At 35.2% G+C, this 15,359-nt stretch overlaps 1 protein-coding gene across 3 annotated transcripts in view; it reads left to right on the top strand.

Annotated features, from left to right (window-relative positions):
• The window catches only part of LOC135224309 (glucoside xylosyltransferase 2-like), a 94,521-nt gene that overhangs the window by 70,529 nt on the left and 8,633 nt on the right, over positions 1 to 15,359 (top strand). The window contains exons 1-4 of one of the 3 annotated variants that reach the window (XM_064263174.1): positions 8,116 to 8,690; positions 10,240 to 10,375; positions 11,053 to 11,109; positions 12,155 to 12,260. The exons of 1 other annotated variant lie outside the window; for it this stretch is intronic. In XM_064263174.1, coding sequence (XP_064119244.1) covers positions 8,673 to 8,690; positions 10,240 to 10,375; positions 11,053 to 11,109; positions 12,155 to 12,260 — 317 coding nt within the window. In that variant the 5' untranslated portion in view covers positions 8,116 to 8,672. Of the gene's footprint in view, positions 1 to 8,115; positions 8,691 to 10,239; positions 10,376 to 11,052; positions 11,110 to 12,154; positions 12,261 to 15,359 lie in introns of those variants that run through there. One more of the 3 variants, XM_064263176.1, reaches the window with a different exon arrangement.

The raw sequence follows: 15,359 nt of genomic DNA, 5'->3' as shown, positions 1-15,359 counted from the left end.
ATTCATTACTGAAGTTAGTCATTGCTATCAGAATCGCTTTGTATTATGATACTACATTGGAGTGAAGTCATCACAAAGTTTTCCATGGAAACTCTTGGAACCCTTAGGAATTTTCCTATTCCAGGTTCAGACTCCGTGTATGATCGGCTTTAAAATAACTACCTACTTTGATGGAGTATTTGATTATAGTCCTTGAGGTGACATTACTTGCATAATGCTGGGAGGAAGTAAAGATAGAAAATGAGTGATAATCGTGAAGACGACAATACTTTCCCGAGAGCCACTCGCTGGAAAGTCTTCAGTGCGACACATCTATGTAATACTTACTGTTTGTTTGTTTGTTTGTATGGTGTTTTTACGTTGCATGGAACCAGTGGTTATTCAGCAACGGGACCAACGGCTTTGCGTGACATCCGAACCATGTCGAGAGTGAACTTCTATCACCAGAAATACACATCTCTCACTCCTCAATGGAATGGCCGAGAATCGAACCCGCGACCACCGAGGTGAGAAGCAAACACCAAACCAACCACGCCACTGAGGCGCTGTAATACTTACTGATACAACATTACTTGAGAGGCACTGGACAAAATATTAGATTCCATTTCTTACTGGCGAACAAAATAGTGGCATTACTTACTGAATAACAGTGGAAGTGAGAAGAGCGGCCGACTTCAGTAAGACTTTTATCTGTCGAATCTGATGGTCCCAGTTTTCTCTCAAGTGATGTTTAACTTTGTTTTCGTCTGTCAAGAGAAAAAAAAATTGATATATGGTGAGAGAGAGAGAGAGAGAGAGAGAGAGAGAGAGAGAGAGAGAGAGAGAGAGACGAGGAGAAGAGAGAGAGAGAGAGAGAGAGAGAGAGAGAGAGAGAGAGAGAGAGTCTGTATAACACTTTACCTCATACATTAAGCTTATGAAAAGTATGTTATATTGAAATTTGGAATATACAGCATGTTATTTTGGTCAGGGAATTTGTCTACCGTCGATTACAAAAATTCATTAAGTTAACGTGTTATCAATTTTGGTAAATATGGTGAGAACAAAATTAAAATTAACGTAGATATAATGTGTTTTACCAAAAGATGTAATGAAAAAGTCACGATATAAATTCATTTATTGATATCAACAGATTGGATATGAATTGGAATTCCATTACTGATACTGAAGAAACATTTGGGAGACATAGGAAGCATGACGCTGAAGTCTAAAATACATCATGGAAACAAGTAATTACGAAAATAAATCATTCTTCTTTTGTACAGTATAAATCTCCAGGAGCCATATAAACAATAATTTAAACTAGTCGCACACAAAAAAAAATAAAAACAAAACCAATTATGTTTGCTAACACTATGTAATGCACTTCATTTAACAGGACCTGGAGGCTCTTATTTAGACATGTATACAAAACTAAGCATATGTAAATATGGCAAATACAAACAAATACAAATTTTTTGGCAAAAAAAACGTTGTGGCAGCCTTCTCGGTTGTCGCCTCTCGGTTTTAATTGTGGCCCACTGCCTCCAGAATGTATACAAGGGATGTCTTGGGAATTGATCTTACCTTAGCAAGCAATGATGGCGTAGTTGGCTATATTCTTGTTGAAATCGGCTTCAGAGTCTAGATTTCAAAAATAAAAGACGGTAGTCATTATATATTCTATATTCTATATATATATATATATATATATATATATATATATATATATATATATAATATATATATATATATATATATAAATAAATATATATAGATATAGTATATATATATATATATATATATATATATATATATATATATAACTGAATCACGAAAGTTAGGAACGTGATAAATCCATAAATAAAGATATATGCCACGAAGGAAAAATAAACAAATTAGTAACTGCGAGACCTTTCGACGTTTCCACGCCCTTTACTGAGCAGAACCGACATACATGGGACAAAAGACAAAACAAGAAGATTCGTATAACTGACAGATAGGAATTATAAAGAGATTAGTGCCTAGAATCCGACACACCTTCCCAAACAAGCATAAACAATGGGTGCGATTAAGAGTTTAAGATAAACATCTCAGATACAAAGACAAGACAATTAAAGAATTATAGGTGACAGCTGTTCAGAACTTTGGTAAACAAAACCATGTTCACAAGACATATTCACAATACAGGTTAGACATACATTACAACGAAGATAACTCAAAGGCAACTAATTTTTATTTAAGTCTGAAATTATATCTTTGAGGTCATTCTTAAACATGTTACAAATACAAGGGTCCAAATGAAAAAGGCCACGACTAACATTGAAATTAGAATGAAAAGTAAGTTGTATTAAAGCAGATTCTAGAAGATTTCGTGATAAGACATCTCTTGACTGTGCAATTACTGAACTACCAACCCAATTTATTCGGTGGTTGTTTTCACTTAAATGAATAAATATTGCATTAGATGTTTGCCCAGTTTTTACAGAATATTTATGCTGGCTTAGCCTTACTTCTAGGCCCTTGCTAGACTGTCCGAGATAAAATGAGGGACAATCCATACATGGAATTTTATATATTATGTTGTTGCTTTCTCTGGGGCTATTTTTTATTAACATTCCTTTTAGTGTGTTATTATATGAGAAAACAAGGTTGACATTAAAAGCTTTCAACAATGATTTAATGGCTTCAAATCCGTTAAAGAAAGGCAAACTGAGAATGTTCTTAAAATTCGTCTTAAGTTCTTGAAGAAGTGCCTTTCTGCACAAGTGATCCCTAAATCCTTGCTGCCACGCCGTCTAAGAAGATATGACAATCACCCATTCAATGAATTTAGTGCCATGATGTTGAAACAGCACATAGCAGCCGCCAAGCAAGAAGAGAAGGAAAAATTCAAGGAACTGGAAAAAACAAGGATCTCTTTCAATCCTTCCATCCCGGCTGATTGGAAGGACTCGCTCCGACGGGAAATTTACGAAAAACTACGTAGGACTACAGATGCCCTGAAAAGGAAACTCGACAGAAAACTAAAAAATCTTATTGATAGCAGTGATTGGACTAATTGTGCACGTCAAGATTGTGTTGTTAACCTATTTAGTAAACAAATAAGTGAAAATGTTGTGATTGCGCTTGGATATGGTTTATCTTTCTTTATAACAAGTCGACCTTCTGCTTTAATGATCGCGTCATCCCTAAGTAAATTTGAAAAATATTGTGATCTTCCGCAAAATCATGTTGACATGATTAAAGGTATTGTGTACGGAGCTGCCAACGTTAAGCATGAAAGTAACTTCCCTGCTCGCTATAAGAAAAGTTTGACCGATCTTAAAAAGGACAATACTATCCACATTACAAAAGCTGATAAATCAAATAGTATAGTAATTTTAGATAAAGCTGACTACATATCACGTATGCAAGCCCTACTGGATGATGATGTGACTTATAAAAAACTAACAAAAAATCCCCTTGATCAATTCATAAAAAACTTCAATAGCACTGTGAAAAAATATCCTTAAAGATAAAACAGAACTACTAGGCAAATTGTCAGTCAAATCTCCTTCGCTACCTTACTTGTATGGATTAGTCAAAACGCACAAAGAAAATAACCCTATGCGGCCTATTATCAGTACTGTTGGTTCAATTTCATATAAACTTTCGAAATATATCACAAAGATCTTGTCCCCGTTACTTGGAACCATCTCCGATTCTCATATATATAATTCTCTAGATTTAGTTGATAAATTAAACAAAATTACTCTTTGCCCTACTGATAGATTCGTTAGTTTTGATGTGTGTTCTCTTTTTACTAAAGTCCCTTTAGACTCTATTTTCGACTAACTTAGTAATGAACTGACTCAGCATGAATTACCTCTACCTATAAGTCACATTATTTCACTCACGAGTTTGTGCATTTGTGATTGTAAGTTTATATTTAATGGTGAATTTTATCAACAAATATTTGGCATGGCAATGGGGAATCCTTTATCACCACTACTCTCAAACTTGTACATGGAATTTTTTGAAAAACGCTACTTACCTAATATCATTCATATTCCTGTAAAATGGTATCGTTATGTTGATGATATTTTAGCTGTCCTGCCTGTCGGTATTGATGTAAATGATTTACTCTCTAAATTAAATAATCAGGTACCCTCGATTAAGTTTACTCTAGAATTAGAAAAAGACAATTGTCTCCCTTTCTTAGATGTTTTGATACACAGAGAACCATTTCAATGTAAATTCAGTATTTATAGGAAACCGACCAACAACTTAACTTATGTTCATTTCTTCTCAGGCCACCATCTTAACATAAAAATGTCATTTTTTTCTTCTATGTTTTTACGACCATTACGCATTGTCAGTCCCCAATATTTGGATAAAGAAATTGAATACATAAGAAAAATAGGGATAGATTTATGCTATCATTTACATATATTAGATATTTGTTATAATAAAGCCCACAAAAAGTTTTATAGTGTAAGTAACATGGATTTGAAGCCATTAAATCATTGTTAAAAGAATTTAATGTCAACCTTGTTTTCTCATATAATAACACACTAAAAGGAATGTTAATAAAAAATAGCCCCAGAGAAAGCAACAACATAATATATAAAATTCCATGTATGGATTGTCCCTCATTTTATCTCGGACAGTCTAGCAAGGGCCTAGAAGTAAGGCTAAGCCAGCATAAATATTCTGTAAAACTGGGGGCAAACATCTAATGCAATATTTATTCATTTAAGTGAAAACAACCACCGAAATAAAATTGGGTTGGTTAGGATAGCTTTCAGTAATTGCACAGTCAAGAGATGTCTTATCACGAAATCTTCTAGAATCTGCTTTAATACAACTTACTTTTCATTCTAATTTCAATGTTAGTCGTGGCCTTTTTCATTTAGACCCTTGTATTTGTAACATGTTTAAGAATGACCTCAAAGATATAATTACAGACTTAAATAAAAATTAGTTGCCTTGAGTGTTATCTTCGTTGTAATGTATGTCTAACCTGTATTGTGAATATGTATTGTGAACATGGTTTTGTTTACCAAAGTTCTGAACATCTGTCACCTATAATTCTTTAATTGTCTTGTCCTTGTATCTGAGATGTTTTATCTTAAACTCTTAATCACACCCATTGTTTATGCTTGTTTGGGAAGGTTACTCTCTTTCCAGTGTAGTCGGATTGTAGGTACTAATCTCTTTATAATTCCTATCTGTCAGTTATACGAATCTTCTTGTTTTGTCTTTTGTCCCATGTATGTCAGTTCTGCTCAGTAAAGGACGTGGTAACGTTGAAAGGTCTCGCAGTTACTCATTCGTTTATTTTCCTTCGCACTGGGCATTATCTTTAGATTATATATATATATATATATAATCTATTTGTATATATATTATAATATTATTATATTAATATATATATATATAATATAAACATTATAGCCAAATCAAGGTATACGCCACGAGGGAAAATAAACAACGGAGTTTCTGTTGTTTATTTTCCCTCGTAGCGTATACCCTTTAATCTATAGGATTTATCACGTTCCTAACTTTCGTGATTCAGTTATACATATATATTTATATATATATATATATATATATATATATATATATATATATATATATATATATATATAGATGTATAACTTGATCACGAAGTATATAAAACTTGATGCTATGTATAAATAAATGTTTTTACCACGAAGGAAAATTGAAAAGCGAGATAGCCAAGAACTTTCGGTCTGCTAGACCGGAAGTTCTTAGCTATATCGCTATTCAATTTTCCTTCGTGGCAAAAACCTCTATATATATATATATATATATCTATATATATATATATACATATACATATATATATATTGTATATATTCAAATACATGTATATGTAAATAATGATATATATATATATATATATATATCCTATATATATATATATATATATATAGTATATGTACAAATATATATATACTACATATATATATATATATATATATATATCTATATAATTCCCATACATATAATCAGTTACTTCCAGAAAAAATTTTAATTTCCATCTTACTTTACACACAGACACATATGTATACACACACACACACAAACTCACACACTACACACACACACACACACACATATATATATATATATATATATATATATATATATATATATATATATATATATATACATATGCGTGTGTGTGGAATAAGATGAAAATTATAATGTTTTTCTGGAAGTAACTGACGAATCGTTATTATTATATTTCATCCTACGAAAAAGACGTTTATTAGATCTACTCCCACAAAAAATTCAGTATCTGTTCTCTGTCCCGTATTGTAAAATGCACAATATGAAGATGCTTCGTTTTTCATCCAGCAAAACGGAAACAAATACGACTACAATACAAATTTCACAGTTAAGTGTCCTCAGGAGGAGACCTGGAGGAATTTTTCTGATAGCAATGTAAGGTTGAGGTCTTGAGTTTAATATATAACGGGAGCTATTTGAAGATCTCTAGACCATGTCTTTACCCGTCATGTGATTCCCTGCATGTATATGGAGCTTTGTTACATCCATCAGCTTAATCATTTCGTTCCTCAGGATGTAAGTTGCAGTCACAAATGTTACCGATGCCACCATCAAAGCCACGGATCGTTTAAGATAGACCTGCCAAAGAGGAGCAAATCTAGTATGTATATATATATATATATATATATATATATATATATATATATATATATATATATATATATAAATTCTACATTAAATTTTTCTTTCACTTTATGTGAAAATAATGATAAATATACAATAAGGAAAATTTCCAATCGGAATGGCTCCGTGTTTATCGTGCAATAAACAGTAAAATCTTTGTCCTCTTCTGGCGAACTGTCATTTCTCGTATTTCACCTGCGTAAATATGGCATGTTAATATAGCATGTTGAATGTTAGGCTGCAGATAACATTTTCATGCTTCTAATTTATCACAATGTTGTTTAACAGAGAGAAACAGACATCACTTTTAGTACTATAGTAGATTCACATCAACCGTGCATTTGATGTCTAGGCCAGTACCTTACGACGCTCCTGATTGGCTGTTGATAAACTAATCACTGGGCTGGAAACTCTCAGTCTCTCAGGAGAGGTGGAGCATAGCAGAGTCAAAGTATATAGGGTCTGATCAGCTTCGAGTAACGTGAAGTATATCCTCAGCGGCTCCATTGTGGCCATGCAGACCTTAGGTGGGTCATTGCAACCGATGAACTACCACGAGAAAACGAAGATCTTCAAATTCGATCAACAACCAAGGGACACTGGTGCCAACCTTCTCTTTGCAATGACCTTCGACAGCACTGAAAAACAAATCAGTAAACAGACCCTCGAACTCACGTCTGGGGTGCACACACTTTTCTGGGTACGCAAAACGTCTTCCTGTGTCCCTCCCTTTCCACGATTCCATTTGTCACTCCCCGAAATAGGCCAGTCAATAGGGGATTGAATAAGGAAAAAATTCATGGAAAGCTGGGACAAGCTTCATTATCTTTGTAATACGGTATTTAATAACGTATAAATTTTCCTCCCCTCTACCGCCTCGGATTTGGCCGCCATCTTGGAAATATGGCGGAGAAAAGGTTTTCTGCAAATATCTCGCTTGGGACTCACTTTACCAGAAAATATGTCATTACATAAAATAATCTACGCAAAATTTTTATAATTACTCTTCTATGCATATTTTTTATATTGTTTTCCATCTTTCCATTTAACGCTGTAGTCCATCAATGTCTGCACACTTTTTTCTTTAACGTCTCGAGTCTCTCGGAAAGTTCTCCGTCACAAATGAAGCATTTCTTTAATGAAGACATTTTTCCATAATATAGCAATCACTGATAGGCTATGGGTCTGTTTCATAGTCCTGAAACAAAAGAACTACAGTTAGCTTAGAAACTTGAAGCATTATTTAATATTACATGCAAGAAAAAGAACCACATGCTAATCAGGCGCAAAGGGTGGGAAAAAATGAGATTCAAATATTATCGTACTCCTGGCACCAAAACAGTGCAAAAAATAAAAAAATGAATAAATGAGATTTTATAGGAAATTTTATGACGATTATTTCATGTGTCAGTAAACTGTCAGCTAAATTGAGTCCTAAGCGAGATATTTGCAAAAAACTTTTTTCCTCGCCATTTTTCCAAGATGGCGGCCAAATCCTGGGCGGAGAGGGGTGCAAAATTAATATGTTATTAAGTACCCTATTACAAATATAATAAAGCTTGTTCCAGCTTTCCTTGAATTTTTTACTTATTCGGCCTTTTTTCCTCCTCTATTGACTGGCCTAAAAGGCTCGGTTCGCCAGTGTTTTCCACCGCTGTTAACCTTGGCCACGTGTCAACTCACCACCCACGGGCCACCCGATGCGCTTTTTGTCGGCACTCGGCAGTACAGCTACAGACCGGGATGAGTCAGGATGGTCGCCGTTCCTCCCCAACTGACGTCAACCGATCTGTAGCGAAGCAAAGCTTAATTGTGCGTTGAAATAGTTTGCCGATGAGCTGTGCAAGCGATTACGCACTGGTTTGAGGAGAGAGTCCACGCAGCATAAGCCAACTTCGTCCGACAATAAGTGGCAGTAGTGTAGTGATGTGATTGTTACGATCTGCCTTTCAAAACCGTATTTAATTACTACTACATACTGACCAACGATGGGAAGTTTGATTCCAGTGAGCTTCGTTTAGTGTTATTTTGTGCAGTTTGGTAACATTCCATTTTAAAATATGATTGCGCTATTTGCATTAACCATTTTATTTAGTCATGAACTAAAAAAATTACATAAAGCTTTTAGAACTTTGTTATCTGCGATGTGAAGGATTAAATGTCTTATTTCAATAAATCTCCATATTCATAGCCTCCAACACCATACGGTCTTTCTTGTACGTTGACTTCCACATACATGAAGCCTCCCGCCTCATACCTCTGATCCATATAGGTCTTGGCTTCCTTATGATGGTGCGTAGTACATGTTCAAGCCATCTGCAACTCCCTTTATCATTAAGTATATCTCATCTACATATGGACCTTATGTAATTTTTCTTGTCGTTTTATTTGCCAGTCTATCTTTCCAAGTACTCGTATATATCTGTGTGCACAAGCTATAAAATCGAGGAAAACGCAACGAATTCTGCAGGTTCCATAAAAAATAAAATAAAACAAGCAAGATGACTTGATTTTCATGGGAGAAGACATGAACAAAGTCGTATCCACCCTCGGAGCAAGAGTACAAAAGATTGCTAGATAAGGAACATTACTAACGGAGATATAATCAGCCGCAGCAATACTTCTAATTACTTAACTGGCTTTCCTTTACTTTATTGTTATTCTTTTCTTTCGTTCATTTCTGTGGGTGGGAGTGTGACCAACAACACTTCAGGCTTGTTCTTTATGAGGTTTGACATATTTTCAAAAACGATAATATTAGCATCGTTCAACATAACATTAGGGCAGTGTGCGTCCAAGAATTCACATTGAAGAGTCGTCGTCCTAACCCGGGTTATACTGGACCACTTCAACAAGAATATTTTGCACAAGAAAACTTGAAGATTATTGAGTAGCGCCGTAGTAGATTCACATCAACTGTGCATTTGATGTCAAGGCCAGTCCCTTACGACGCTCCTGATTGGCTGTTGATAAGCCAATCACAGTCTCTCGCGAGAGTTCACATGGGTAGGATGTATGTTCCACCTCTCCTGAGATATACGTCTTTCAGGAGAAGTGGAACATATATCCTGCCTATGTAGACTCTCGAGAGAGACTGAGAGTTTCCAGCTCTGTGATTGGCTTATCAACAGCCAATCAGGAGCGTCGTAAGAGACTGGCTTAGACATCAAATGCACGGTTGATGTGAATCTACTATGGTACTAAAATTGATGGCTGTTTCTCTCTATTAAACAACATTGTGATAAATTAGAAGCATGAAAATGCTATCTGCAGCTTAACATTTAACATGCCATATTTACGCAGGTGAAATACAAGAAATGACAGTTTGCCAGAAGATGACAAAGATTTTACTTTGCACAATATACACGGAGCCATTCCGATTGGAAAGTTTCCTTATTGTATATTTATCATTATTATCACATAAAGTGAAAGAAAAGTTTAATGTAGAATTTATATATATATATATATATATATATATATATATATATATACATATCATACATATATATATATATATACACACACACAGATACTAGATTTGCTCCTCTTTGGCAGGTCTGTCTTAAACGATCCGTGGCTTTGATGGTGGCATCGGTAACATTTGTGACTGCGAGTTACATCCTGAGGAATGAAATGATTAAGCTGATGGATGTAACAAAGCTCCATACACATGCAGGGAATCACATGACGGGTAAAGACATGGTCTAGGGATCTTCAAATTGCTCCCGTTATATATTAAACTCAAGACCTCAACCTTACATTGCTATCAGAAAAATTCCTTCAGGTCTCCTCGTGAGGACACTTAACTGTGAAATTTGTATCGTAGTCGTATTTGTTTCCGTTTTCCTGTATGAAAAACGAAGCATCTTCATATTGTGCATTTTACAATACGGGACAGAGAACAGATACTGAATTTTTTGTGGGAGTCGATCTAATAAATGTCTTGTTCGTAGGATGAAATATAATAATAACGACTCGTCAGTTACTTCCAGAAAACATTGTCAATTTCATCTTATCCCACACACACGCACATATATATATATATATATATATAGTATATATATATATATAGATATATATATATATATATATTATATATAGGTGTGTGTGTATATATATATATATATATATATATATATATATATATATATATATATGTGAGTGTCTGTGTGTAAAGTAAGATCGAATTTACAATTTTTTCAGGAAGTAACTGACTATATGTAGTAGTATGTATCTATATATATATATATATTATATATATATATATATATATATAATATATATATATATATATATATACATATATAGAATATGTATATAGTATACATATATATGTTATGACTATCGTCTTTTATTTTTGAAATCTAGACTCTGAAGCCGATTTCAACAAGAATGTAGCCCACTACGTCATCATTGCTTGCAAAGGTAAGATCATTTCCCAAGACATCCCTTGTATACATTCGGGTGGCAGTGGGCCACAATTAAAACCGAGAGGCGACAACCGAGAAGGCTGCCACAACGTTTCTTTGCAAAAAAAAGGTTGTATTTGTTTGTATTTGCCATATTTCCATATGCTTAGTTTTGTTCACACGTCTAAATAAGAGCGTCCGGCTCCTGTTAAATGAAGTACAGTACATAGTGTTAGCAAACATAGTTGGTTTTATTTTTTTTGTGTGTGCGACTAGTTTAAATTATTGTCTATATGGCTCCTGGAGATTTATACTGTACCAAAGAAGTATGATTTATTTTCATAATTGCTTGTTTCCATGATGTATTTTAGACTTCGGCGTCATGCTTCCTATGTCTCCCAAATGTTTCTTCAGTATCAGTAATGGAATTCCAATTCATATCCAATCTGTTGATATCAATAAATGAATTTATATCGTGACTTTTTCATTACATCTTTTGGTAAAACACATTATATCTACGTTAATTTTAATTTTGTTATCACCATATTTACCAAAATTGATAACACGTTAATTTAATGAATTTTTGTAATCGACGGTAGGCAAATTCCATGACCAAAATAACATGCTGTATATTCCAAATTTCAATATAACATAGTTTTCACAAGATTAATGTATGCGGTAAAGTGTTATACAGACTCTCTCTCTCTCTCTCTCTCTCTCTCTCTCTCTCTCTCTCTCTCTCTCTATTGCCACACTGGTTAAGCATTTTAATAGAATCATATATTATACAATTCGTCTCTTAGCCTCGCCTTAATGCTCTCTCTCTCTCTCTCTCTCTCTCTCTCTCTCTCTCTCTCTCTCTCTCTCTCTCTCTCTCTCTCTCTCTCTCTCTATTGTCACACTGGTTAAGCATTTCAATAGATTCATATATAATACAATTCGTCTCTGAGCCTCGCATTAATACTCTCTCTCTCTCTCTCTCTCTCTCTCTCTCTCTCTCTCTCTCTCTCTCTCTCTCTCTCTCTCTCTCACCAAATATCAATTTTTTTTTCTCTTGACAGACGAAAACAAAGTTAAACATCACTTGAGAGAAAACTGGGACCATCAGATGCGACAGATAAAAGTCTTACTGAAGTCGGCTGCTCTTCTCACTTCCACTGTTATTCAGTAAGTAATGCCACTATTTTGTTCGCCAGTAAGAAATGGAATCTAATATTTTGTCCAGTGCTTCTCAAGTAATGTTGTATCAGTAAGTATTACAGCGCCTCAGTGGCGTGGTTGGTTTGGTGTTTGCTTCTCACCTATGAAGTCGCGGGTTCGATTCTCGGCCATTCCATTGAGGAGTGAGAGATGTGTATTTCTGGTGATAGAAGTTCACTCTCGACGTGGTTCGGAAGTCACGTAAAGCCGTTGGTCCCGTTGCTGAATAACCACTGGTTCCATGCAACGTAAAAACACCATACAAACAAACAGTAAGTATTACATAGATGTGTCGCACTGAAGACTTTCCAGCGAGTGGCTCTCGGGAAAGTATTGTCGTCTTCACGATTATCACTCATTTTCAATCATTACTTCCTCCCAGCATTATGCAAGTAATGTCACCTCGAGGACTATAATCAAATACTCCATCAAAGTAGGTAGTTATTTTAAAGCCGATCATACACGGAGTCTGAACCTGGAATAGGAAAATTCCTAAGGGTTCCAAGAGTTTCCATGGAAAACTTTGTGATGACTTCACTACAATGTAGTATCATAATACAAACCGATTCTGATAGCAATGACTAACTTCAGTAATGAATTAACCTTAATTTCAAACAATTGGTTGAATATACTGTATGTCATTGTGTATTGCTTTGTTCTTAATGTACATCGGTTTTAATGTTAAAGTTGACGGTCTGAGATCTTAGTGGTTCCAAAAAAAAGAAAGAAAAACACCGACTTTGATCTTGTAAATGATATCACATTAAAGTGTCATTGATGAATTAATGGTCAGTCGAGTCCAGCAGGGTCTCACTGAATTTATAATAAAATTAACTTTTTCTAATGTAAAAAAAAAAAAAAAAAAACACCGTTACCTAGGAGGAATAACGGTTCAGGCTTCGTGACGAGAGCATGACTTATGCAAAGCAAGGGGGTATAGTAAGGAACGTGATAGCACCAGGGGTCAAATTCATGTGCTCATGTAGTAGCAAATGATATACCAAACTTAGGTTTTTTTTATGAAACTTTCCATTATCTTCTTAGGCAGATTGGAAATGAAAAAATAAATATTGAAGAGCAGAAGGGGTTTACAACTACCGGTTTAAAGGCGCATTTGCGAATACAAACATACGTGTATGTGCCCGTGTGTGTGTGTGTGTGTGCGTAGGATTATAATCACTTCAACGCGTGTTTCTTTTATCACACATCATCACAGGTGTTTGTTTGTTTGTTTGTTTGTATGGTGTTTTTACGTTGATGGAACCAGTGGTTATTCAGCAACGGGACCAACGGTTTTACGTGACTTCCGAACAACGTCGAGAGTGAACTTTTATCACCAGAAATACACATCTCTCACTCCTCAATGGAATGACCGAGAATCGAACCCGCGAACACCAAACCAACCACGCCACTGAGGCGCTATCATCACAGGTGGAAAAATGAGAGCAATTATGCATTATCAAACAAGTGGCATGAAAACTCCAGTTAGAGACCGCGAAGCCACCAAAACTATAGCCACATATATTAATATAGACGCCGTTTGCCAACATAAAGATTCTTGATCCGGTTACAGATGCAATGAGTTCCGTTCTACAAATTGCTTTTGCAAACACGGACTTGTAACAGGAGTGCAAAAGTCGTCCATAACCTAAACCAAAATAACCGAACCAAACTTCAACAAACGTCAAAAATTTGCAGACGCATCCTACCAAATTTTGCGCATGCGCTCTGATGTCAGCGATTTGAAACGGATTAGAAACCAAAAAGTCTCAAAGACAACGCAGCGATGTAGAAAAGCCAAAGTTAACATAATCTGGAAATGTGCGTCATATATTTATAATTAATTCGTAATTTTACGAAGTTACAGGTTAGTTTGTATAGATGTAAGCGATAATTTGAGCTAACATTAAATTTATCAGTTAATTTCCAGCTATCAAGTTTTGGCTTCAGTCGAGATTTACTACACTAATAATTCATCCCATTTATCCTAATAAAAAAATAACACAAAAGCCAAGTTACCACAAGCAGAACTAAAAGACAGGCCGTGTCGCAGCTGTCATTAAATTTCCATTAACAGTCATCAAATGAATATTGAACTCGTGCGTTGTGGATAGCAGTTGCTCGTTGCTGTTCATAATATTCGATACAGTGTAACGGCCTCATGAACTTTCCTGATGGACTTATAAGCACCAGCTACACATGCACACACACACATACATATATATATATACATATATATATATATATTATATATATATATATATATATATATGTAATGGGGGGATTCCCCCCCATTATTCATTAGGTAAGCGTGTAGCACGAAATAGAAGGCAAACCAACACACAGCATTATACACAGCCTCTCTCTCTCTCTCTCTCTCTCTCTCTCGGCAATCCCTCTCTCTCTCTAGGAATCTCTCTCTCTCTCTAGCACCGACACCTCTCTCTCTCCACCTCTTTCTCTCCATTCTAACAGGTAATGAAAATGAGAGAGTCGCATCATAACATTAACGTTTATTAACAATGAATAAATAATGGATAATCAAGTCTTACAGACTAACTCAAAATCCCCCGAAATAGTAAAATGTCTAGGCACCAAAAGTCTACACCTCTCTGGGAACTCTTTGTCCCTCTCCTGCCAGAATCGTCTGTTTCAAAGATACAGAACACATCCCGGTAAGTACACACACAAGACTAACAATCAATGACTAAATATTGGATATCATCATAAAAAATGTCAAACAGATAATAAGCCAGCCTTCGGCTAAAACACTTCAACACTCACCCAAGCAACCGGAACACTTAAACACAGTTAATAAAAACTCTCCGGCGAACACCACGGCATCTTGCCTTTCACTTGAAGACCCTCTGTCAAAATCCTCCCATAGACTTGTGTATGAAACTATTAAAGGGAAGAGGCACACACGCACATACAAACGCACAGTTCGTTAGCGCCTCGCAACACTAGTTGCATCCAGTTTCACAAAGGCACTTTGAGAAGAGTTAATAAACTCAGTACATTGACTTGTCGAACTAAGCATTTTTATCTCACGCCATCCCCAGAAAC

Source organism: Macrobrachium nipponense, chromosome 12 (assembly GCF_015104395.2).
Source record: "Macrobrachium nipponense isolate FS-2020 chromosome 12, ASM1510439v2, whole genome shotgun sequence".
NCBI lineage: Eukaryota > Metazoa > Arthropoda > Malacostraca > Decapoda > Palaemonidae > Macrobrachium > Macrobrachium nipponense.
This window is presented reverse-complemented; position numbering and strand designations above follow the sequence as displayed.